Genomic DNA, 24,277 nt, shown 5'->3' on the forward strand with positions numbered 1-24,277 from the left:
TTGATTAGCATCTGAATTTACAAAAGATGGCTTTGAGTCTCCTTAAATATATCTGTCCAGGACGGATGAGGCTGCTCTTTTGTAAAGATGTAGCATGACAGGGGGGCACATTTAGGCCAAATACAGATACAAATCTGAGGCTGACACCGAAACAGGAACCAATGTCACAGAAGCCAGCAGCGGCACCACTTATGAAACAACAGCAAAGTCTGCGGCTGACAAATTGATACATGGCCTGGCGCTTGCAGCGGAACAGGTCAACTTCATGTGGCGAGGGCTGGTCCACCAGCAGAAGTGTAACTTCAGGTCACAAAGGATCTCTGGGGCTAGAAGGGAGCAGGAGTGAAGATCTGAAGCCTATTTTTCTTGAAGGTTGCAGTCTGCTGCAGAGTCCACAATGACCTGGGGAATTTGGGCGCATCAGCTCCAGAATCTGCATCTGCACTGAAAAAGACTGAAAAACTGGAGTCTGATTACTGGAATGCTGACTGTTAAACCTCAACTGTGGTGAGGGAGCATCTAGTTCTCAAAAATTTGTGCTTCCTGTGTAATTTCTTCAACAGTATCGGAACCAACTTGTTTGATGTGTTCTGCAACACAGAGTTACCTTCTGGCTCCATGAGTGTGTTTGGGTGCATCAGTGAGCATTTCTCGCAGGACTTGGCGTCATTCTTGGAACCGTGACAAAGACAAAAATTGTGTGGGTCCTTGCCACACTTGTTTGTGACACACATGACATAGTGTGAACAATATCGTATTTGGGAGATATCACTGTAAACTGTCAAATGTTAATGAGAGGAGAACACTTCAATAAAATAAATGGTGCAAAAAAAGAGGAAGTAAGACCAGGAAGCACATCTAGAGGAGAGACAGAATAGTGACATAAGCCAAATGTTACAGGACCTACTGAGAGCAATTCTGAATCCAGTTGGATGCCTGGAAGATTAGTAAAGTGATGAATCTGCAGTTAGAAGTATACCAGAAAATCATCTACAATATGAAATGGGGGTAAAGCTACAATTAAGGCTCTGCTCATCAACAGGTATAGTACATTATCTTTTCTTTTGATCTCTCTCAATAAATCAGTGCACCACCTGTTCTAAACAGTCTCTCAGATTAGCAAACTCACTCACGTACTCCTAAGAAATCTTTATTACTTTTATAAATTTGCTTGTCTCTGTTGTATTTTTCCGAAACCTCAACAGCCGTTGCATTGCTGAATAGTGAATATAAACAGATGTAGATGTAAGCAACCAGAAAAATTTAGCATAGTGTCATTGATTCATAACAGCTTTGTAATGCTTTTGCAAGCGTAAATGGGTGTATTACCATGCACACTGGAAATTTGCTGGTTCATTAGCCACACTAACAGTAACAAAAACAGTCTAGTATGCAAGTCTTAGGAATGTACATTTACCTTGCTTGATTCTGCCACCAAACTGGTCCTCCAGTAGTCCATGAACCACAAGCTTGTATATAATGGCTTGTGCTCGCTCCAGGTCAGCCAATCCCAGTGCTCTCTTAATTGGTGATCGCATGACGGCCCGTTTAACCATGTGACGCATAAGGAATTGAAGAGCAGCTCGCATTTCAACATCTTCATGGACAACTGGAGAGCTAGCACAGTCAGAATTGTGACCATTTTCTGCAAGGGCCTTTGGTATTAGCAATAATTCAGCATATTTGCTGCAACTAAGCAGTGCACTAAGTGATTTCATTGCCCCAAGGTAGATATAGGATAACTGCACTGCTCGGTTTTCAGATTGCACAATATCATGGTTTCTTACGGTGTGTTCATGATTTTTTCTTTTTCCTTCCATGGGAAGATGTGGGACATCAACACCCAGAGGTGGGGCATCTAAGGAAAATGAAGCAATTTCATTTTCAAGCTTGGAAGTTGCTGTGCAGTTACCTCTGGCCTCCTCAAACCCGGACCCAGGACGGAGGTCACATGTATACTCGCCGTCTGTCTTCTGCTCTGTGTCACATTTCTCCTCAGACTCATGCCTGTGCTTCTTATCATGTCGTTTGGTAGTCTGCTTGCCCAGGTCCTCATGTATGCCGGTGAGAAAGGTTAGGTCCAGTAGCACAGAAGCAGTTAGCCCACGGAATCTTGAGACATCAAAGGGCATCGGCTCACAGGGCTCCAGGTTATACAACGGTGTGTCACTAGGCGACCAAAAAGTTGGGAAGCTTTAATAAAGATCAGAATGACACAGGAAGAAGCAAGTGAGGGATAGACAAGAGGAAAGTACAGGAAATAATGAAACACATACAGAAGCAATAACCACAAATGGTAACCAAATAAAGGAGCGTACAGGAACCAGAATAAAAGAAAAGGTAGTGAGCTCACATAATTAAAACAAAAAAGTGACACAAAGGTAGAAAGAAAACAGTTGTTTAGGTAAGAATATATACACACACACATTTATACATTAGGTAAGAATATATACACACTCACACATACATATACAGACACACATTACTTTAGTGGCATTAATGGTACCTTCTTAAATTACACATGCTAGTATGGGTGATACCTGTGGATCTGCAATGCGTTCTAATACAGTAATTCAAATTTTAAGGCATTTACACATTTGAGAAAACAGAGCATAGGCACACTACAAGCCTAACAACATAAAATATTAAAAGCTTACTCCAGAAGTCTTTAAGGTAGGTAAATTAATTTAGGTACATAAATCATCTGGGATCTGTTACACTGTTATATCACAGTAAAACACTTTGCTCCACACATGTTCTTCCTCCCGTTTATAAGCTTAGAATAATTATGCCTTCCTAGAAAAAACCTAGATGACATTTTCACCAAACTCAAGTTGCCGAAAGGTAGTTGCCTTCCTTTAGGCAGGAATCTCAGCACTGTGGGAGAAGCAAACTTCATGCTTGCATGTGTTTTCATACAAGTTTTCAAAGTTAGCCTTTTTTTTCCCTCAAAGATATTTTGACATGCTCCAAATTTGCTATTTTTTGCTTTTATGAGATAGTGCCTACAAATACCCAGTACGTTTGCACCAAGATACTAATGGGAAATTTAATACTGTGCGCAGGGCCACCCCAATTCAGCGCTGGAACATGCTGACCAGAATCAGCATAGAGAAAAAAAACACAAATATTCAGACCCAGGGTGAATACATGTACTCATGAGTCACCATGCAGGTGCACGTGTAAGACTCATGATGTGGCAGCAGCCATTTTTCAAAGGGTGATGCCCATCCTGGAGAAGTAAATTAAAGAAAAATTAAAAAGTGTTGCAAAGTGCATTAGAAAGAAAACAGTAGCATGTGCCAAATTACAGCTGCTGGGCTGCAAAATAATGCAAAGAAAGGGTGAGGGAACAACACAGGAGCAATGGGTGGTTATAGAAGCAGCTAGAAAGGTAGAGAGCACGAAAACACATGCACTTTCAAAGAGTGCTCAAAAAGAACAAATTGCTTACCTTCCGTAACGATCTCTCTGGTGGATAATCTAACCAGAAATTCATCACCTAGAGATTATCTCCTGGTACCAGACTGGATCCAGTAGACTGTTTTGCATAATCCCTACGTGCTAGTAGGTGGCGTCACATGGCTTGGCGTTGACTCTACTCCACCCCTGAAGTGACAGCTGGAGCCACCTATAGGTGCCACCCAAGGGAGTATTTCTGGACATAGTCCATGCCTTCAGACAGTGTCGGCTCACCACTGCACAAAATGAAAAATAAAATGACAATAATGTAGCGTTATCATCATTTTATTTGTCCTTTTGCATGCAGTCAGTCGCCTTGTTCAATGTGGGGTGGGGCTGGCCAGAGCAGCGGAGGAGAGATCTGCACTCCCTAAGTGCGCATGACTGTTTGGCTGGCCCACTGGGGTCGGCCAAGCAGTTCATAATTACTTTGCATGTTCCCTACCAGGCTGGGGAACATGCACAGTTTCCTTGTCCCCGTCTGAGCGCTGAAGCACAGAGAGAAGTCTGTGTGCTCGGGTGCTTCCTGCTGCCGGCTGGGACTGGAGACAGAAAGATGACAGGAGAGGCGGCGGCTGGCCGTTCCAAGGTAAGTGTTTTTTTTCCCCCTTAATCCTACCTAACCCGCCCCACAACCCCCGTCTGGTTGCAGCCGTTACTGCCTTCAGACACAGAGCCCAAAAACCAATCATTCATGCCAGTATGTAAATCTCTAATTTGGGACCTTTAAGATGGAAAAGAGTCCAATCAACATAATGGAGAGGTGCCCGGGAGTGAGAAATCTGCAGTTAGACATAGTATCCACCAGAACAGATCGTCCCTGAAGGTAAGCAACTTGCTCTGCTGATGGATATTTCCAACCGCAGATTTCTCACCTTTACAATAGATAAAGCAGTACCTTCCTTCCTCTATGTACCCTGCAGGACCGAACAGCCAACATACCCTTCCCGTCAGAACTGGCTGTCAAGGAAATAATGTAATGTGAACTTGTGCACTGATGCCCATGATGCAGCCTGACAAACATACAGGACAAGTACTCTAGGTGGTAATTCAGTGGTAGCAGCCTTCGCACCGGTGGAACGGGCTCTAATCCCTTTTAGGGGTCATAAATAGCCCATATCACAGCATACTTTAATACAGAGGATTGGACACTAACAAAGTCAGCTTCTGCACAGCCCAGCCTTTCTTTGCCTCGGAGAATCCCACAAAAAGCTGATCGTCCACAAAGTGGTCTTTGGTTCAATTGATGTAAAAGCTGAGGGCTCTTTTGAAATCTAAATGACAGAGTGTTTCTTTCTGTTTCAACGGGTTCAAGGTGGGTAGAAACTTCGGAAGACTGATTGACTTCCAACATGACAGGCAGTCAAAACGTTCAGTTCTCAGCACAAGTTTGCCCAGAAAGAAGGTTGTGCAGTGCAGCTGGACAGAAAAATCTTGAAGCTCACAAGAGAAGACGAAGTTATTGCAATGAGAAAGATGTATTCAGGGTCAGAAGACAAAGGCCAGCTATGCAGCAGCTCACAAATGGTGCTGAAAAGAAATAAACAAATTGAGGTCCCACTGTGGTATCACAAAGGATTTGAGGGAAACATTTGGGCCAAGCCTTTGAGAAAATTCATCACAACAGGTGATTTGAACAAGTACCGTTGGTCCGGTAAATTCGAAAAAGGCAGAGGAAGCTGAGAGAGAACCTTTAACAGTGCCCACAGGAAGTCCTTGCTAGGCTAAAGGCTGAAAAATACCCTTAATACATTCAACCGTTTACCTTGTAACAAGTCAGTGCTACAGACGCCACATTAAGCCACCATCCTGTCCCAGCGAACTGCATACACAGATTTTGTAGAAGAAGCCTGAACACCAGGATGACATCACCTACTTCGGAAGTCAACTAGCAATGCTCAAGCTGCACGCATGGATGTGTAGATTGCACAGGCCTGGGCTCACTACCTTGCCCTTCTGGCGTGACAGAAGGTCCTCCCGAAGCAGGAGCAGGATTGGAGGATGGATGTACATGAGAGAAGTTTCAGGTGCCACACTCTCCTGGCCCATCTACAGCCAGTAGGATCAATTGGACTTGGTTGTTCTGAATCTTCTCCAGAACTTGAGACAAGAGAGGCAAATGCAGGAAAGATTTACAAACTTCACTTTAGGTGGATTGCATCTCCAAGACAGCAGTATTGTGAACTTCAGCAAAAGTGCTGACATTGCACGTTATCGGCAGTGACTAAGCGATTGAACCAGGGTTTCCACGTCAGTGCTAGGAGATGCCCTGAGCCACCTCGGGCGTAATGTGATAGGTGTCACTGGCTGAGTTCATCTTTTCTGCCGTCTAAAGTTCCTGCCAGGTGGTTCACGAGCAAGGAAATGTTCTGGCAATTTAACCAGGTTCAAAGGTGAAGAGCCTTCTTGCACAGGATCCGGTACCACACACCACCCTGCTTTTTTGTAATACCACATGTCTTGGTGTTGTCAATAAGAACATGAACCAGCCTCCCCTTGATAGACAGCAGGAAGGCGGTTAATGCCAAGCAAATGGTCCGCACATCCAGAAGGCTGATATGGAGGAGCGCCTCCCCCTGGATACCAGAGCCACCTGATATCCATCTCTCTCAGATGGCCTCTCCAATCCACTAGCGATGCATCCGTCACCACTGTCAGCTCTTGGCGAGGCTAGACGAGGGATCTGCCGCTGGTCCAATTGCAGTTTAACAGCCACCAAAGCAGATCTTTTGCAGTCTCCACTGAAATATGGATGGAGCCAAATAGGTTTTTTGGTGCTGGGCCCACAGGTGCCATCTGGGATGGTCGACATGCAGGCTACTGGAGGCCAGTAAGCCAAAGAAACTGGGTCATCTTCAATGAGACCCAGGACTGAGACTGAAACATCGAGATCACACCCTGAATGTCCTGGACTTGTTGTTCCAAAGGAAAGGCTCAAAGTGCACCGTAGCTAGGGTGGCCTGAAGAAGGGGAGACTCTGCGAAACAGTCAGATGAGACTTTCGTACAGTGGTTGTCAGTCCCAGTGATGTAAGGAGAATCGTTGTCTACAACGGACTATGCTGAGCGTGCCTTTTGCAGCAAGTCCTTGAGGCAAGGAAGACTGGTACCGCTGACCTCAGAAGGTATGCTGTGACCATCACCTTCGTGAACACCTAATAGGCACAAGTGCCGCCGAAAGGAAGCACAGCAAACTGTAAATGCTCGTGGACAAACTTGAAATGCAGATAGCACCTTTGGGACTGAAGGATGGCAATATGGAAACGGCATCCTGCAGGCCAACGCTAAAATTCAGCATCCTAGATTCAAGGCACATAAAACCTGGCCAGCATGAGCATCTTGAATTTGTTCTCCCACAGGAATAACTGGACAGGTGGAAGTTCTAAAATAGGATAACGTCTTCCAGTATTTTGGAGCACTAGGAAATAATGAGACTAACATCCAATTCTGATGTCCGAGGTCGGGACTCTCGAAGGTTCCTTTCCCCAAGACAACCTAGACTTGCTGCTGCAAAATGGACAAATGAGCTCCCCAAACCAATATACGGGTGAACAGAGAGAATTTGCCCGCCTTCCCATAGAGGGTGGGACCAGGCAGGGTTGCCTCATGTCCCTTTTACTCTTTGCGCACTATATGGAGCTTTCTGCAGAACGAATACGGACCAATGCACAAGCGTCAGGCATCTCGATGGGATGGAGGGAACACAAGATCATGCTATATCCTTATGATGTTCTATTGACTAACAGAACCAAATACATCCCTAGCGGCCATTACATCGGAGGTGAACATGTTTGGAGAAGCCTCCGGCTTCAAAACCAACCCTCGAAAGTCTCTGATCCTTGGCCGGACTGTCCCTGAAGCAGAAAGTGCTCGGCTCCTTACTCAATTTCTTTTTCAATGGGCAGAGGGAGGAATTCCATATCTGGGGATACAGATACATTCTACACTTACAGCCACTGCCGCATACTACTATGGGAACCTCCTAGCAACCACAAGAAATGATCTTACCAGTGGAAGTCCCACGGATTAACATGGCTGGGGCGCATAGCAGCCGTCAAAATTACACTCTTCCCTAAACTTCTATATGTCATGCAAATATTGCCCCTTCATCCCCCCACGGATACTGGACAGAATACAATCACTAATATGGGACTTCATTTGGGAGGGTAAAAGAGCACATATAGCCAAAGCACAGGTGTTTCTTCCAATGTCGGCGGGTGGCCTGGGAATTCCGAACCTATGCTGCTACTACCAAGCGGCACAGCTACCCTACATGGTGGAATGGTCCCGTACTCTCACAGAAATACATTGGTGCTTTATAGATCAGGCAATTGCAGCCACGCATATCTGGAAAATACCCTGGCTGCACTTTTGCGACACAGCCTTTCCACACCTATCTCCCCATAAACGTCGCTGATAGGTAATCCAGACTTCCTACCGGCAGCCACGGGGTCGGCGTTTAAGGTATGGCAGGAAGCTAACTGTAAACGAGTGGGGGATCTAGTCGATACAGAGGGGTTTATGGACTTCCCAACACTACAGACATGTTACAACATTCCAGACAAAGCACATTGGCCATACCGGCCAGCAACACTCTGGGTGTCTCAGCCATGGATCGGTCCGCATGCTGGCAGGATATTGACAACATTTGAGAAGTGGATACTCACGCGATTCACCGATAAGAAGGTACACTCGGATCTTTACACCTTTAAGAAAGTACCCCTGAGCCCCATAGCCTCGCCTGCCCGAGCTAGATTGGAAGGAGAGTGTGAACGCAACTTCACGGACAAAGAAGGGTACAACATCCTACACCGAGCACGTATCTCCGCCCTCAACACCACTAGCAAAAGAAATGCTCCTAAAGATCGCACACTACTGGTATCTCACACCTGCAGGATAGCTAACTGGAATCCCACGGGAGACGAGCAATGTTGGTGACACTGTGGGCACCAGTGCACCCTCACGCATATTCTCTGGCACTGCCCCAACGTGAAATCTTTTTGGTTCAGGGTACTGGATGCAATAAATGCTATGTTTCGAACGGATATACCCAAATTCCTGAGTTATTTACTTACCCACTCACCTACAAACGGTGATCGCACAGAGGTAGAGTGATCACCTTAGAGTTAGGGGTAGAAAAACAGATTCTCCTCGCCAGATGGGGTACAGAAATAATGCCCACACACACAGATTGGCTCCTTAAAATGTGGGACATACTGGGGATGGAGAAACTAACAGCTGTTGCTACACAACAACTACCCCGCTTTAACAAGATGAGGCAACTCTGCATACAGTACCTGTCTGATAGATTTTGAGAGATATCTTGCCCCCAGTACCTGCGGATTTTGCATTTGACATCCACAATGCAAGCTGCAGAGCACAAGAGCAGTGATCTCGGAAACGTAGGCGCCAGACACGACCCTCCCACACCTCCCTCCACACTGTGCCTTAACTATTTACTAATTCTTTTCTTATTCCTCTATCTTCTCTATTGTTACGCGATGAATACCAACATTGAAACACCACCAGCCGTTGGATGTAGGTGGGCAGTTCTGTATCGTGTCTCCACAAAATTAATTACATAGATGTAATTTCTAAAATAGACAAATGGTCTCTGAAATCTCCTCCAATGTAGGAGAAAGAGGAGACAGAATAGAAAGGAATGGCAGGGCATAGCCCCAGTGGACTACCTGCAGTACCCATCTGTCGGACATTATTGCCTGGCACCTGTGGAGAAAATATTTGCTCCTGTCCCCCACATGGTGGACGTTTGCCGGTAAGGGCAAGTTAAAGTGGCTAGAAGGCTGATGCCAGAGGAGCGGGGGACTGGGAAGCCTCTTGACTCTGTGATCCTAGATCCTGGGATGGTTGCTGCTGGAGTAGTGGGCCTTTATGTTTCCTGTAGGTGAAACCCCTTGAGATGTTATGTGAAACAACCTTGTTGAGCGCACAGCTACCCAACAATGGGCGTCCCCGTGCTGACAGCAAGAGTCAAACTGAATCACAGGGTTCTTTAAAAGAATGTAATCTGAAAATTATCAGATGAGGTGGGTTTTTAGTTACTTCCTAAAACAAATTATTGTTTGACCTGATCTGAACAGGGAGAGAGGGTGTTTCATAATTTAGCGGTGAGGTAGGCAAATGAGCAACCTCCTACTCTTGCTCTCTTGATTCTGGGGACGTCAAGAAGAGAGAGGTTGTTCAAGCTCAGTGTTCTGGGAGCTGTGTGCCGGGTGGTGAGGTGCTGAAGGATATGTGTGCCTGGTGAGTATTTTAACTAATGAGCAGTGCATAGGGACTTAAATTCTATTCTTTTTTTTTACCAGCAGCCAGGGAAGTTATGTGAGCACCGGGCATGGAGATTTCATTTTTGGCACACCTAGTAAGGCCTGTGCTGCTGCGTTTTTAGTGACCTGCAATTTTTTAGGACTTAAGCTCGGCTATTCAAATACAAGGAATTGCCACAGTGCAGGAGTGAAAGAATTAGGCCTTAGAGCACCATTCTCCGACACTCCAGAGGAAGCCATTTAATCATTTTCCTAAGGAATCTTAGCAGCCTGAAGCACATGCCTGCCACCTTCTTTACCTGGGAAACCATGGTCCGGTACTTTTAACTTCAAGTTTAGAATTAGGGGTTCTCCCAAACAAGGGGGCTATAGGAGTTGGTCCCAGAGCGAAAGGTTGTTTCCAACCATCAACGGCTCTGTTTTTTCCTTCCCCAATCAACTTTAGATGGCTTGCCGCCATCCAGCTAGCCACCTGTTCCATGTATGTAGTAAGCTTCTAAGAGGTGGAATTGGTATCAGATGACAAAATGAAAACAATCTGCGTGATGTCTGCATAGGATACCATTGTGAAGCCACAGGAGCAGATGATGTCAGAGAGAGGATGAACATATATGTTGAAGAGTGCAGGGCTCAAAGAAGAGCCCTGCGGTACTTCAAAACCCAGCTTATGTGTTTCTGACAAGAAAGGCCCTTTGGTAACTTGAAAAATGTATTTGGCTAGAAAGGACGTTTGCCATTTTAGTGCTGTCACAGGAGGATTGTTTATGTAGTAGCACCTCCGTCAGTATATTTGTAAACAGGAGCTCTAATATTGAACCCAATTATTCAACTCTACTCTGACACATGGGTTCGAGTGAAGTTAGGGTCCGGCTCGCACCTCTTGTGAAAAATCATGACCTCACGCGGTGTCAAGCAGGGATGCGTGCTGGCCCCTCTTCTCTTTAACCTATTTATATCCGACCTGTCAAGTACTCTGGACAGGGTAAATAGTCATCCACCCAAAATAGGAGGCGCGGCATTATGTAACCTTTTATATGCCGACGATTTGGCCCTGTTTAGCCTCACTAGAGTAGGGTTACAAAGGCTCCTTGTTGCATTATCGCAATACACACTTGGCAATCAATTAGAAATTAATATGGAGAAAACCCTGATAGTCCCATTTGGTAAGAAACACTACAGCGGCGGTGGTTGGCCAATTAATAAAACAAATCTTTCGATTGGCCAATCATACACATATTTAGGCGTCCACTTGGACACAAGGGGCAGCTTTTCAAAGCAAAGCAGTGTGATCGCAGTTAAAACTACGGCCCTAGTGGTATCCTTGGCCAAGCTATCGATGAAACTCAGGTCCAACCTTTGCCCCTTTATTAGAAGTCCTTAGAGCTAAAATTGGGCCAACACTTTCTTATGGCATTGAGACCTTTAAAGGCAAAATGAATACTGCCCTAAAAAAATATACAACTAAAATCTATAGAAAGGTACTTCATTTACCGAGCACTGCTTCCCCGGCCCAGATTAGGTTAGAGCTGGGATTAACCAGCTATGAAGCTTCCAACGTGGGTACTTACCTTAAGCTATGTCACAAATTAAGACAGGCCGATCCAGGAACACTAGAATCCTTAATCTGGAAAGAAATTAATGAGACTAATCCAGGGGGAACATTCGGGCGCCTTCTGATTGATTACATCCATCAAATGTCAGTTGCCGACCTTTGGGCTCTTAACCCCAGTCAGACTGTTTTTAAAAATATGATCAAAACATGTGTAAGACTGAAATCTCTGGCTTTAGACAAACCTCTTGCCATGAAACGTAGTCATTCCTGGGCGGTAGTCAACTCCTACAAACGATTGACCCCTGCTGCCTACCGCTCCACGACATTTTCACTTTATCTAAAGCGCTGCCTGATTGCCCTAAGATTGGGAGATTGGCGCTTTCTCCAAAATCTACCCACCTGGCGCCGTAAGAAGGAAGACACAACATGCAGAGGATGCGGGTTAGCAACAGAAACAATCTTGCATGTGCTCTGCATCTGTCCCTTATTTAATTTCCAACGCAGATGTCTGCTTAAGTCAGAATGGAACAGGCTGAGAGTTCGGACCTGTAGGCATGCCCTTATCGCTGCTCTGTCTCCAGATAATATTGTTTTAAACATAAACTTGTCCAAATTCATCCAGCACGTGTATCGCAACCTAGATAAAACAGACATTGCTGAGGCCGTACTGCTGAGTGACAAGATCGAACATGTACTTTAATAGAACTTGCAATGACCGGGAGGGCTAATCTACAAATTGAAACGTTTTAACTAGTATGCTTACGGTTACATTTTATTCTTTTACCATTTTTTATTCATAAAACTGTACATAATGTGATTTGTGTAATCTTTTAAAGATATGGTTTTATATCTAAATAAAGAATTATTACTACTACTAAAAATGCTGAAAAGGAGCTCTAAGACCTTGGCAGCCGATCTAATTACCATGGCAAATGAGGCAGATTTTTCAGTGGAACGGCCACGGAAAGAGAACAGCTCTACGTCAGGTGAAGTGTCCGGCACACTGGCTTCTTTCAGCTCCATTTAAAATATATCTTCATCATAACGCAAGTCAAACTTATCCCCACCATCATCACCAAAAGGTGGTTGGCTCTGGTCAGAGTCTAACCTGAACAATTGTTGAGGCACTTTGCTCCTAGGCAAAAGTATTACCTTATCAAAGCCACAAAGTATGGTGGAGCAGGCGTGCAGCAGCTGAGCTCAGAGTGTCTTTGGTTGAGGCAGACTGGCTTGGAGTTGGATAGTACTATGGGATTAGCGTCTTCCTACGCCGCTTCGACAGCAGAACCAAGCATAGGTATGGTGCTAGTTGTGGAGTTGGCTCCAGAGTCTGAACTGAACCTGAAACGGGCTCAAGAGGAGAAACAGCAGCAAGGGCAGACCCGTATGCAGTATTTTAGCTGCTGCCTCCACGGATCCATGCTGCCAAAAGGTGCACCAGAGGGAATTGGTAGGGCTCCAAAAATGTTGAGCATGGCCTCATTTAACACCTCGACTTGCTGCGGTGTCGCAGATGGACCCGGAAAATCAGGGTGCATCGGTTTCAACTGTGAAACTGATTACTCAGTCAGGGATAGGGAACGAGACCGTGGGGCACATTACCATCTTTGTGACTTCACAGGGGGAGAGCGGCAAGGCTAGGACGAGGCCTGCTAGAACTTCTTGTTTATTTTTCTTTCCTTTTGACAAACCTGAAGATTTGGATCGGGCGTGGCTTAGCAAGCCATCATGGCGGAAGTGTGCTAAGCGAGCTCCGTCCAGCCCGCTTTTCATCTTGCAATTATCCTGGTTCCTCTGACCCCAAAGTGATCCTGGAGGAGTCTCCACAGCGCTAATTCCCCCTAGCAGTCACCCGATGTGCTTTTGAGGCGCCGACGCAGGTTACCGGCGGAGGAGCCGGGGTGTTTTGCGTGGTGATCTCCGGAGGGCGCTAAGTGCTGTGTGCCTATCTGGGTCCCGCACGCAGGCGGAGTCGACTATCTGGCGAGCCTGGAGACTTCGGGGGACGGCGGCGTTGACGGGAAGATTGCCTGCAGTCCTGTAGCCTTGCATTGAGACCGGCGGCAAGACTACAGGGGGTCGGACGGAGGCCGGATCGGCCGCACTGGTGAGGAGAGCCGTAGCGAGGCCGGAGCAACGGCGGTGGTCTGGACCCCTGCTCATTGGAGTGCTTCTCAGCGGTTGGTGCCACGGTGGGGGGGGAGACCAGCGACGCTAGTACTGAGGCGGCCTATATGGATCCCCCCCCCCCCCTGCCTAGGGCCGCAGTGCGGGATCGCCGGCACAGCCGGGCGGCGTGGGGAAGGACTGTGTGCTTGGCTTTTGGGCCCCTCCCTCCTCTTGAGCACCCATGGCAGTGGCCCGTAAGATCTTGGCCCCTGCCCGCGCGTTTGGTGGTTCACCCCTGAGGCCCTGGAGACATCGTGGGTCGGAGGAGGCGGCCTCTAGGGTTGGCTGCCCCATCTCAGCTCTGTAGAGCGGCCGGATCGGAGAGGGCGGCACAGCGGTCAAGCCGGGCCAAGCAGGTGAGGAGAGAGGCGGAGAAACGAGCGCTGTCGTCTGTGGTGGAGTCTCCTGGTGTGGGCTAAGAGAAGGCTTGTTACGGCAGTTCCCCCCATATGCAGGGCTGCAACCAGGGATCAGTAGGATGGCCTGGCAGCAAGGGATCGGCAGCACAGCCGGGCCGCGTGGTGTACGACTGGGTGCTCCGTTATCCCGCCTTGGGGACACCTACATCAGCAGCTAACCAGACCGCAGAGCCCTGGAAGTTGGAGATTGCTGCAATCAGTTGGCGCATTCAGTCTGGGACGTGCTTGGGACCCCCTCCCCCCACCCATCATCTCACAAGCGTACTAACATTGGCGGTTGGTCGGCCCACGCACACATTGCGGGGGGCCCCTAGTGGACTCAGGCCCAGGGGGCAACTCATCGGCCCTAACACCGCAGCGACCCTGATAGACGCCTATCGGGGATTCAGATCGAAGTGTGTGGGCCTGCCCTGAAGAGGATCTTAGCAGTTATACCTGGCCCAGCTGTTCCCGGGTCTGCGAGGGGACCCTATGGGCAGCAATGACGAGGGACAAGGGTGGCAGCGGCGCGACCAAGCATGGGCCCATTGACAAATTCACCGGTCCGGGAGCAGCGGCTGGTGCTGCCAGGGGCCAACCGGAGGCTGTTCCAGACAACGCAGCCCTCCTGGCGCCTATCATCCAATCCAGGGACATGCTGGATGCTAAAATCGGGGCAGTAAGGTCTGACGTTATGCTGCTGAGGCAGGACTTGCATAATGCAGTGGCCCGTATCACCAAAGCTGAGACCCGCATCTCGGGAGTGGAAGATTACATCACGATACTAAAGCAGAAAATGGCAAATATGGAGACGGTTCAGAAGGGTCTGGCGCTCCGTGTTGAGGATGCAGAGGGGCGAGCCCGACGTAATAACCTGAGATTTGTAGGATTTCCGGAGGGCTGCGAAGAGCGCAATATGGAACGCTTCCGCACGCAGTGGTTGGAAAGCTGCCTCCCGCCCAGAAGCTATGTCACAGTGCTTTGTAGTGGAGCAGGCCCACAGAGCGCTCATGCAGAAACCACCGCCAGAAACTCGCCCACGGCCATTGATATCAAAGCTCCTGAACGATGCCATACTGAAACAGGCCCGGCCAAGGAACCTCTGCTCTTTGACAATGTGCGCATCTTAATTTTTCCTGATTATACGCGGCAAGTGCAGCAACAGCGCCAACTGTTCATGGCCGCGAAGGCCTGTGAGAGACCTTAAGCTCCCATACACCCTCTTGTTTCCCGCTCGCCTGCGGATGGTATACCGATCCCGCACCCACTTCTTTGACACCCCGGAGATCTTCAAATGGACAGACGAAACAGTACGAGTGAGGGCGCACACGCCGCCCGGGAGGGAGTCGGATTCCTCCTCCAGTGAGGTGGCCCGGAGGGGTCTCAGGAGACAGCAGCAGATGGGCACTAGACGGTCACGATCCCGTGAGCGCTCCTTGTCCTGCAGGGCCTCATCTAAGGGGGGCCCTACTCCTGGGCACAGGCATTGGAACCCTGACATCCGGGGCTGATATAGTGATGTGGTGTTCTCTTTGGTTCAGCATGTACTCTGATGCGTAATTGGCGGGGGAATCTGAATGTGGGATGGATCTCTGCCAGTCTCGTGCTGGTCGGGGTCATGCCCGAGGAACAAGGGCTATAATTTGGGGATCCATTGGCTGGGGCGGTACTTGTTCCCTCGTTGGAGTTCGGAACCTAGCACCGCCGCGACAGATACTTCAGTGTTTTTGAGGTGTGGGGTGTTTTTTTTTTGGGGGGGGGAGTTGTTTGAGGTTCCGAGTCGCACTTCCGTTATGGGTCCACTATTCTATACACACACGTCGCCACGGTCTTCTATCAGTGCTGCAGGAAGATTCCCTCCCCTATGGCTAGCGCTTTTCATAGAGTTCAGGTGATTCCGGGTACTCTCCGCATTGTAAGCTGGAGCGTGCGTGGGGCTCTGGACAAAATTAAACGTGGGGCTACACTACATCAGGCAAAGAGGGCTAGGGTTGATATCCTTATGTTACAGGAAACACACCTCATGGGAACGAAGGCACTCTGCTTGCAGCGATATGGGTTTCAGCAAGTCTTCCATGCAGGATTCACGAGGGGCTCCAGGGGAGTAGCGATTCTGGTGCACCGCAGGGTCCCATACATACACGCGCAACAGTGGACCGACACACAGGGACGGTACCTGTTTATCCGGGGCAAGATTGGGTAGGACCCCTTGGTTATAGGCTGTGTATATGTCCCCCTCCCCTTACAGTGGACTCTCGTGGTGAGGTTGCTTGCCCTATGGGCGGATATACCCGATGCGCTCTCAGTGGTGGGCGGGGACTAGAATGATGTTATGGACTTGGCCATGGACATGATTGGGGCTGGGGGTGGCCCAGGGAGTGGACATCCCACGAAATTACACTCGCTGGTGACCGGTCTTGACTGGGTTGATGTGTGGCGGCGTGCCCATGGTGATAGGCGGGAATACACGTACCTCTCAGTGGTTGATAAGTCCTTCTCCAGGCTCGACTACCTCTTTATTCCCCGAGCAATGGTTAGTGGGGTGGCTGTGGCTGAGTTTCTATCCCGCGGCCTCTCGAATCACTCCCCGGTGTCCCTTGAGCTCTATATGGGCAGGGGGCAACAACCCTTTAGGTGGCGCCTCTCGGTGTGGCACCTACAGAATGAAGAGTATGATACGCATATGAGGGACGCTATTGATCAATGCCGAACCACAAATGAGGGGTCGGTGTCTAGCACCGAGACTTTATGGGAGGCTCTGAAGCCTACTCTGGGAGGCGTGGACATATCCTGGTGCACGGCGGCCCGCAGAAAGAGTAAGGAGGAATTGACTTGGGTGGAGGCCGACGTAGAGGCACTGGAGGCACCGGACTCGGGAGGAAGGGGGAGGACGGTATGTGAGACAACTGCTCCTGGCTCAACAGTCCTGTGCCGCCCTCCTGCTGGATGAGGCCCGACAAGTTTGGGTGGGCGACGCGCAGCAGGATATATCAATGGGGGGACAAGTCTGGTAAGATGCTACAGAGGCTTTGTCGGGGCACCTTTCACTCCTAGGCCCTTCTGGGTGTTCTGGATGAGGTGGGAGCACCGATTACTGACCCTATCACTATAGCAGACAATGTTTGCCAGCATCCACCGTTGACAAATTCTTAGCCGATTTACCGTCCATAGCAGTGTCGGACGAGGTGCGTGACCAATTGGAGCTACCCCTGACTGACGAGGAGCTGGGCACAGCCCTGGGTGAGCTCAATTCCGGGAAGGCTCCTGGACCCAATGGATTCCCGAGTGAATTCTTCAGACGCTATAATACACAGTTGGCCCCTTATTATTGGGCGGTGGTAGAGGAGGCCAGGGAAAAGGGCCTGCTTCCCCTGGATTGGAGGCACGCGGAGGTGGTTTTGGTGTTTAAGCCTGGCCGGTCCCCGGAATAACGGGCCTAATATCGCCCCATCTCCCTCCTAAACGTAGAGGCTTAAATCTTGGCCAAGGCGTTGGCCAATCGCCTCCTGCCCCACATCTCGACGTTCATACATCCCGATCAGTCTGGGTTTATGACCCAGAGGACGACCAGGCATAATATAAGGCGGGCACATTTGGCGGTTGTTCGACAGACGGGGGAATCAGCGGCACTCCTTTTAGCCGACATTACCTTCGGTAATGCTTTTTCTGGTGGATACAGTATCTGCCTGTGGATTCCTCAACTTGTGAATATCCCCTGCGCCAGCAGCATTCGGAAATTTTGGAGCTCTCCACGCCGAAGTGGGCGACGTCACAGAAGCATGGCTCCGCTCGCGACTCTGCTGACGTCACTGGAGCCATAAGAGAGCCTCGTCGGCGTGATGACGTCAGTTCCGCCCTTTTTTTCCATGCCTTCGAGGCACACAGACGGACCGACACAAATATATACAGTATACACAGCACACAGTATTCAAACCAACACACAAAGTGTGAAATCAATGCAGTAAAGCAAAAAGAATTAAACACTTCCATTGAAAGCAACAGACATAAAATAACAGCATTGTAGGTATACAAGGGTGACAATGGGGAGGCGGGTGGGTCAGTGAGGAATCCACAAGCAGATACTGTATCCATTAGAAAAAGCGTTACCGAAGGTAAGTAACTTGTTCTTCTGATGGATACATCTGCCAGTGGATTCCTCACCTTGTGAATAGAGTCCCACAGCAGTCCCCACTCCCAGAGGAGGGTGTCCACCCTTCTATACCAAAAAGTCCTGTAGGACGGAACGCGCAAAGTGACCGTCCCTCCTCACCTCAGAATCTAAGCAGAAATGCTTTGAGAAGGTGTGGAGGGAGGCCCAAGTTGCCTCTCTACAAATGTCCTCCACAGGAACACCTCTAGATAAGGCAGATGTTGAAGACTTAGCTCTAGTAGAATGAGCCCTTATACCCTCTGGAGGATCCTTACCAGCCAAAGAGTAAAAGATCTTGATGCACAAGATAATCCATCTAGAAAGGGTCCAAGCGGTGAAGTCGCTCCTCTTCCTTGGAAGGGTGGGGGGGGGGATAGAAAGAAGGAAGGGTAATGGACTGTCCCGGATGAAACGGAGTTACCACCTTAGGCAGAAAAGCAGCCCTGGTCCTGAGAACCATTCTATCAGCATGAATAGTCAGGAATGGGGGTTTTGAACTCAGAGCTTGAAGCTCACTCACCCTCCTTGCCGAGGTAATGGCAACTAGAAATACAGTCTTTAAAGACAATAGTCTCAATGGACACTTGTGCAAGGGCTCAAAAGGAGAATCCATCAAGAAGGTTAAGACAAGATTTAGTCCCATTGAGGCACAATAAATGGAGTGGGCGGATACTTGTTGGTAAGGCCCTTAATGAATCGTAACACAATGGGTGGTTTAAACAAAGACGGCTGGTCCGGCAAGCAAAGGAACGCCGACATAGCTGATAAGGAAAATGCTACTTACCAGTATGCATCTGTTCTTGGCATGTAGAGCTGCAGAGTTGTACACTATGCATTAGATCGCCACCTGGTGTTGGGCTCGGATGATTGCAGGTTGTTGTCTTCTTGGAAGAAGTCTTTGTAGTCACGAGATAGGTGACTCCTCCCTTGGACAATACTGCACATGGGCATCGGCCCCATCATTAGATTGTTTTTCGCCATGATGGGCAATGATGGAGCTAGTAGAAGTAAAGAAAGAAGGATGTCCATGCGTGTGCATCTAAGATGAAAAACTGGAACGGATACAAGTCCCGGGGAGGCGGGAGGGCGTGTACAACTCTGCAGCTCTACATGCCAAGAACAGATGCATACTGGTAAGTAGCATTTTCCGTTCGAGGCAGATGAGCTGCAGATTGTACACTATGCATTGATTGCACAGCAGTGTCTCCCTTAGCGGTGGTCACCTGTATCCGTTGCAGTAGTTTGAAAGAGTTTTCTAAGGACAGCCTGGCCTACAGCAGCTTGCTTCTTGGCTTGCACATCAACACAATAGTGTTTGGTGAATGTGTGTGGTGTAGACCATGTTGCTACCTTGCATATCTCCTCTAGGAGTATGTTTCCTAAGAAAGCCATAGAGGCTCCTAGTTTGTGAGTGGAGTGCGCTCTAGGAGGAACTGTTAATGTACGTTTAGCTTTAATATAGCATATTTGTATACGCTTTACAATCCACCGTGCAATCCCACCCTTTGAGATGGGGTTGCCCTTGTGTGGAGGAGAGAAAGATACAATCCGTTGTTTTGTCTTTCAAAAGGATTTAGTTCTATCTATATAGTATAAGAGAGCCCTCTTAACATCTAATGTGTGTAAAGCCTTTTCCGCTACAGAGTATGGGTTTTGGAAAAACACCGGTAACTCTACAGATTGATTTAGGTGAAAAGGAGTGATAACCTTTGGAAGAAATCTTAGATTAGATCTAAGAACCACTTTGTTGGGATGTATTTGAAAAAATGGTTCTTGTATAGTGAAAGCTTGTATCTCACTTACTATTCTGAGAGAAGTAATGGCAACAAGGAAAGCTGTTTTCCTTGTTAGGAATTGCAGTTCACATTTATGTAGCGGCTCGAAAGGGGGCCCCATTAGTCTTGTAAGGACAAGATTGAGGTTCTACACAGGAGAAGGTGGCAATCTGGGTGGGATTATTCTTTTTAATCCTTCCATGAATGCTTTGACTGCAGGTACTCTGAAGAGAGACAGATGTTGCCTGTGTAAATAGGCTGCAATTGCTGCAAGGTGCAGGAGTATGTAAGAATATGCCAAATTAGACCTTTGTAAATGTAAAAGGTAGCAAATGATATTCTGGATGGAAGCATCCAGGGGATCAATTTGATTATTGTTGCAATAAATGGCAAATCTTTTCCATTTAGCGGCATAACACGCTCTGGTAGTGGGTCTCCTAGCCTCTTTAATGATGTTTATACAGTCTGGTGGTAGGTTTAGATAACCAAACTCTAAGACTTCAGGAGCCAGATTGCCAAATTCAGTTGGTTTGGGTCTGGGTGTCTGATTTCTCCATGGTTCTGTGTTAACAGGGAGGGTGTGAGCCGTAGCTTTTGATGTGGAACTAGAGAGAGATCCAGTAGTGTGGTGAACCACGGTTGGCGTGCCCATGTGGGAGCTACTAGGATCAGTGTGAGCGACTGTTGTCTGAGCTTGCGCACTACTAATGGAATGAGTGGGAGAGGCGGAAAAGCGTACGCAAATCTGCCTGACCAGTTCATCCATATCGCATTGCCTTCGGACAGTGGGTGTGGAAACCTGGCGGCGAAGGCTGGGCATTTTGCATTTTCGTGTGTGGCAAACAAGTCTATGTGTGGGTGACCCCACCTTTGGAAGAATGGCTGAAGAACTTGTGGATGTAGTTCCCATTTGTGAATCTGTTGTGACTGCCGACTTAACAGATCTGCTATCTGATTGTTAACTCCTGGAAGGTGTTCCGCTAACAGATAAATGTTTTCAGGAATGGCCCATCTCCAAATGTTCTGCGCAAGTTGGGACAGTTGCAGAGTGTGTGCCCCCCCTGTTTTTAGGTCGAGGACCGAAAGGCTGCAGTTGCGCAGTCTCCAGTCGGAGATTTAATGATTTTTAGTATGGGGCTTGAACCCGCCTCTCTCTTCCATTGGCTGGCTCCCTAAACGGAGGCCAGCCATTGGATGAGAGGAGCAACTCTCAGTTCAAGCCCCGTCTCTTTCGGATTCGGGGGCATGTTTTTTTGCGTTCTTTCGACTGACGTCATCAGTCACTCAGAACGCCAAAAACACGCCCCGAATCCGAACTTTTCGGATGCTTGCGGCCGCCATTTTTTTTTCTTTCTCAGCCTTGTAACTCCTGTTTCTGGGAAAACGTGCCAGGAATATCCCCTTGTTTGCTATTCACTTTCGGAAAGTCTATATTTTGGTGGCAAAATGTCCGAAGTTGTGCCTCCATGTTCTTTCATGCTCCGCACAATAAGCGCCTTCCTGAACGGACTCCGCTTAAACGAGCTCCCCTACCTGTGACGGCTTGAAATGTCTGACACTGGCTGTCGCATGTCGCCTCTCTTCCACCTCGGGCTGCAGGCGTGGGTGACCGCGATGAGCTCTCGCCGCATCTGGAGCCGCGCCGCCTCCACCTGATGCAGCGAGGCCGCCCCCGGGCCCGCCCCCCACCCGAGCCCGCCCACACCGCCAGGATCCTCGGGTAAGCAATGGTGCTGCTGAAAGCTACGCATTGCGGCCTGGGGTGGAGGCTACTGAGGCGGCCGAGTCCAGGCGGCTGCGCGAAGCACCGTTCGTAGGAGGAATTGTTGCTCCCACCTTTAAAGGAGAAGGGGCGCAAGCGGTCCTGACCCCCTCCGGTGCTGGTGATGTAACCCAGTTGCATTGTACTCCGCCCCCTCCATTGAGTTTTTTCTTTCTGCGTGCACCATGTAAATAAAAGGACCATTATGTAATGAGGCCGAGCTAGGGCGCCTGACAAGTCCACGACCCCCGGGGGGCGGAGGGGTGAGCGGGGTTGTACCTCATTTGTTCTGCAGAGATACCTGGGATGTGCATGGTGTGCACCATCGCCAGGTACACCCTAATAATGGACCCTGTGTTGATATAAGTAAACGAGGCCCCGCGTGGAGGCACATAGGGAGCATGTGGGCACTGTACCCCGTGTTTGTTTACAGAGCCCAACTGTTGTAAGGAGGGGGTGGGTGTACGTCAGTGTTTGTTTACCTAAACTCTGTCGGTGGGTATACAATTATGTAGGGAGTGTGGCCTGGGGTCACGCGTACGTACTGCTGGCTCTGCACCTGTATGTTATGCAGTGGGCCCCTCAGTATCCCTATAGACAGGCCGGTTTCGACAGCGCACCCATTTCCACTACGTAATCCAGAGCCAATGCATGTCACCGACATGAGCATCAGCCGTGCTTAGGCTGCATGACGTAACCCGGTGTCCCTGCCAGGCGGGGGACGGGCGGCACTGACAGCTCGCAGCATGCCACCTTCTAGCTCGGTCCTCCATGGGGCATCCATCTGTTACTTCTTTGCTGTACTTAGACTAATTTCTACATTTTCAAAAGTTTCGTTTTTGATTAACACTCGTGTTTCTTTTGTACTGTGTTTGGGGACCCTTCGTCTGGTTGTTATTGACATCTTGCATGTTTTGATTTTGAGCCAGGACATGGCTTCTTCCTCTTGTAAATTTTTGATAAATCTTAGTTTGAGTTTGTAAGAAAACCACTCTATCTCTCACTGAGCTAATTTCCCCTTAATAGTTGTTAAGTGTTTGGAACAAAAGTAATTTGCTGGTGAAGCCTTTTTCTAAGTATTGTTTGTCGTTAGTTACAATCCAGTCTTCAAGATAAATAGACCGATATGCCCAGCTTTGAACCTCAATTTTATTGAGGCAATGTGCTGCCATATAGACAGGTTATTAGATAGTTTCGACTAGAAAGGATCTTTATCGCTGTGTTAGCGTTCTGAGATTTTGTTTTGTTTGAAACGCCTTTGAGCTTACATATATCTCTCTTTGTTTTCATCCTGCATTGGCACCAGAATGCCACTTGTTCTCAGCACAGGGAAGCTAGAGCATGTGCTGTGTATAGGTATTGTCAGCAATGACAGTTAACTTCACCAAATGAGGTAGGCAGCCTTTCATGTGATATGAATAAGATTTGGAGTCAATAAAACATAGCTTTGAGTTTGTGTATTAAATCCATGGTTTCGCTTTAATAGAAGTTGCGAATTGCACAGAACATTTCGCTGTGAATTGACCCCAAAAATATTTGTGGAATGCTATAGCGAACGATCGATGCATTATGGTGTGCCAACTGTGAATTCATATGCTTTTGCAAACTTCACTTCCTCTTATTTCTTTATATCTTAAGACCGTACATCCATATTAATAGAAAAAGAAGTGAAACAATTGTTTACTTTTAGACTGTTTCTATTGGTTGTTCATATAGAATGGGTGCTGGCTTGTAGAGAATGGCATGGGACTCGGCAGAGGAATACTAGGGATCATGGTCCTGACGAAAGCCAGACACCCCCCTTCTTGGGTTAATTGGAAGACTGAAACATGTTGACCTAGCAGATGCTGGTGCAAAATTATCTTGCATGCATTCCATTAAGTTTTTTAATGATCCCACTGCTCTCATAATTAAAGCGAGCAATTCATAGGTAAGGTTTTTGAGATTAGCATTTCTTCTAATGGCTCCTTTTCCTCACTCTTTTATAGAAACGCTCTCAGTGATGTCAGAGAGCTCACCCATCACTAGACTTCTTTGGCGAGTGCGGGTGGCCAATAAAGAAGTGACACTCTGGGTGGTGTGTGAGGCTGTTCCTTACATTTTATTTTGTAATTCTTGGGTCCTGTTTAGGAGATAAACTCATAGCAAGATCCTCAGTGAAAGGGTAAAGCCCACAATAAGGACACTGAGGAATTACAATTCTAACAGTTGCATTTCCTACTTGTGATTTAGACATAATTTAACTACAACTAACAAACAAATCCAGCAATAAAGTTCTTCCTTTCAGAGCACGATTGCCTATTCATGTCGCCTTCAGCCTTCCTTAACATTTGATTTACTATCGCTCATCACCTACTATAATGTACTGTAACAGAGTTGGAGATGGTTGCTGAGAGAATGCAGCATACTTCTGTGGCTGCGACTTGCTGCAGCAACTCAGACAATCACAGAGACATATTCAGCTTCCTCAGGCCACTTCTTGGCATTTTTCTCACAAAGAGAGAAAGGCCAACCTTGCTGTGATTGAGGTGTGATGTCGCCTTCCAAAGGGGTGAAGATGAAACAAACAAAACAAAAAAAAATAATGTCAGGTCGCTAAATGGTCTCTTTTCTAAGGGTGCTACCTTCACCAGCTTGTGTTGCCACAAGAGTGAGGGAACAAGGTGTGGGGTATTATTTATATGTGTGCCCCCCTCCTTTTCTTTTTCCCCACCCCCTCCCTT

General features: G+C 48.0%; 1 protein-coding gene across 6 annotated transcripts in view; it reads right to left on the bottom strand.

The window, feature by feature from the left end:
• HERC1 (HECT and RLD domain containing E3 ubiquitin protein ligase family member 1) overlaps positions 1–24,277 on the bottom strand; it is a 2,088,313-nt gene that overhangs the window by 1,243,384 nt on the left and 820,652 nt on the right. For 4 of the 6 annotated variants that reach the window (XM_078685198.1, XM_078685195.1, XM_078685196.1 and 1 more), the window contains exon 38: positions 1,418–2,193. In XM_078685198.1, the coding sequence (XP_078541324.1) occupies positions 1,418–2,193 (776 nt within the window). The remainder of the gene's footprint in view (positions 1–1,417; positions 2,194–24,277) is intronic. The other 2 variants (XM_078685199.1, XM_078685197.1) reach the window with 1 other exon arrangement.

The sequence above is a fragment of the Lissotriton helveticus genome, chromosome 3_2 (genome assembly GCF_964261635.1).
Source record: "Lissotriton helveticus chromosome 3_2, aLisHel1.1, whole genome shotgun sequence".
Classification (NCBI taxonomy): Eukaryota; Metazoa; Chordata; class Amphibia; order Caudata; family Salamandridae; genus Lissotriton; species Lissotriton helveticus.